Source organism: Semicossyphus pulcher, unplaced genomic scaffold (assembly GCF_022749685.1).
Source record: "Semicossyphus pulcher isolate SPU_LCO1_2020_fin unplaced genomic scaffold, fSemPul1.0.p SCAF_21, whole genome shotgun sequence".
Classification (NCBI taxonomy): Eukaryota; Metazoa; Chordata; class Actinopteri; order Labriformes; family Labridae; genus Semicossyphus; species Semicossyphus pulcher.
In genome coordinates this window covers 11,159,810-11,161,795 of record NW_027211695.1, presented here as the reverse complement: position 1 = coordinate 11,161,795, position 1,986 = coordinate 11,159,810, and the positions used below count along the sequence as shown (strand labels likewise).

At 38.6% G+C, this 1,986-nt stretch overlaps 1 protein-coding gene across 1 annotated transcript; it reads left to right on the top strand.

Moving 5' to 3' along the window:
* LOC138601096 (uncharacterized) lies at positions 1-1,046 on the top strand. Its single transcript, XM_069672678.1, has 5 exons — positions 1-43; positions 167-511; positions 595-705; positions 792-826; positions 924-1,046. Exons 1-5 carry the CDS (start codon positions 1-3, stop codon positions 1,044-1,046), a joined length of 657 nt encoding a protein of 218 aa, XP_069528779.1.
* Positions 1,047-1,986: the final 940 nt, after the last annotated feature.

Here is a 1,986-nt window from a genome sequence, read left to right as displayed (position 1 = left end):
ATGATGAGCCTTACCTTGATTACAGCTTTACTCTTTACCTTCAGTGAGTCACCTGCTATTTTGTACTCAATACAACGATTTCTAGCTTCGTTTCTGTAAAGTGATCTTTATTGTTTGCTCCTGTTTAATAACAAATGTAGAATAATTTTCATGTTCTTTTTCTCAGGTTGGATGTCGGTCTCAGTCTCTGAGTTTCACACTGTGGAGGTTCAGCCTGGTGAAGAAGTCACACTGCTCTGCTCTAATTTCTCCAGATTTCCCACTCACATAGGCTGGTTCAAACTGAACAGCACATCAAATGTCAGCCGGATCTCCATGATGATAAGCTCTGAAGGAAATGTTTCATTCTTTGATGAATTTCAAAGCAGCAAATTTGATGTGACATCCAACAGCATTCACCTCTTTCTCAAGATCAATCAGGTGGATTTAAACGACTCTGGACTGTATTTCTGTGGATTTTACACAAATGAAGACCCTGTTATTGTCAGTGGGACATACTTAAAGGTTCAAGGTAAGTTTGTTTTGTCGTCTTCTTTGATTTTTTTTTGCCAAAATAAAGTTGAATACTTTACAAAAAACTGATCTTTCTCGTAGAAGTGTTTGTTGGAAGAAGCTGCCAGACTAGTGTGATCCTTGGTGCTCTAATAGTTTGCCTTGCTATCGTCTTCATTGCTCTGGTTGTCATAATCAGGAAACTTCAAACAGGTATTTGTGCGTTTTTTATTTCAGTCACAAGTGCAGGAATTAAATGCAAACCTTTTTATGTGCTAAAAATAGTTTCTGTCATTTAGCTCCTAAAGAAGAACAGAGCCCACGACACAGTGAGGTAACCAAGGTTTTAGCTGAGATTAAGATTGATTAAAATCTTTTTTTATATATATTGTCTTGTTCAGTTATCACTTTATGATGTGTTTGACTTGCAGAATTTGGGTTCTGATGACTTGAACTATGCAGCGCTGAGTTTCCATCCAAAAGCAAAAAGCAGCAGACGACCTGCAGGAGAGAACCAGCTGGAGACACATGTTGTATATGCTGCCACCAGATAGACTCGTCTGTCAAGTTTAAAGATTTATTTCTTTAATAAAGATTCTCTCTATTTACCAATGTGTCTTTTAGTACTTTAATATCTCTCAAATCTTAATCATAGAGATCAAAAGATTACAGTAGCCATATAGTAGACACTGACGTCAAACAGCACTGTCTGTGTCTATCTGTGTCTGTTGTCAATGGTTGATCAACTTTTGTGATGGAGTTTTGTAAGTGTTGCAGTTTAATTTGCATCTTAAAGTTTAATAGTTAGTGCATTTCTGCAGCAGTGGAGGAGTGAGTGGGGAACATTGCACTTGTTTGGCAGGAAGACACAGCACAGTGTGGTCAGAGGTGAAAAAAATCATGAAGCATGTGAACCCCAACTTCTGTGAGAGTGAAGTCTATGAAGCACACACAAACACTGGGCATCAAAATAGTGACTGTAAATAAATATAGTGATGTCACAGTAAGTGTTGATAATAATAACGGGAAATCTCTAGAGAAAGAAAACACATTTTGACCCTCATCTGCTTATTGTTGCCCAATGTTTGAATGTGGTGACAACAGCACTGTCTGCAGGGAGGTATCTGAACCTGCAACACCAGAGGAGGCTCGGCTTCAGCTCTCTGCATCATCACAACACACATTAAAGGCCTCGTGTTCCCAAAGAATAAAAACATATTATATGTGAAGATATTTGTAAAGTTAAGTTTGAAGACATGAGAGCGATGAGAATCTTCTCAGGGGTAAAACTGTGTTGCTGTAACTGTGTCTTGTCACAGGTCACACACTGACACAAACTCACATAACTTCTTTATTGTGAAAAAACTCCTGTTGCAAGCTGACACTTGCAAAGTCTCTTATCAAAGCATTGACTTCTGAACGCTCCATATTTGCATGAGATGGCAGATCACACCTAAACCACAGTGGGTGAAGGTACCATCTATTTCCACTGTC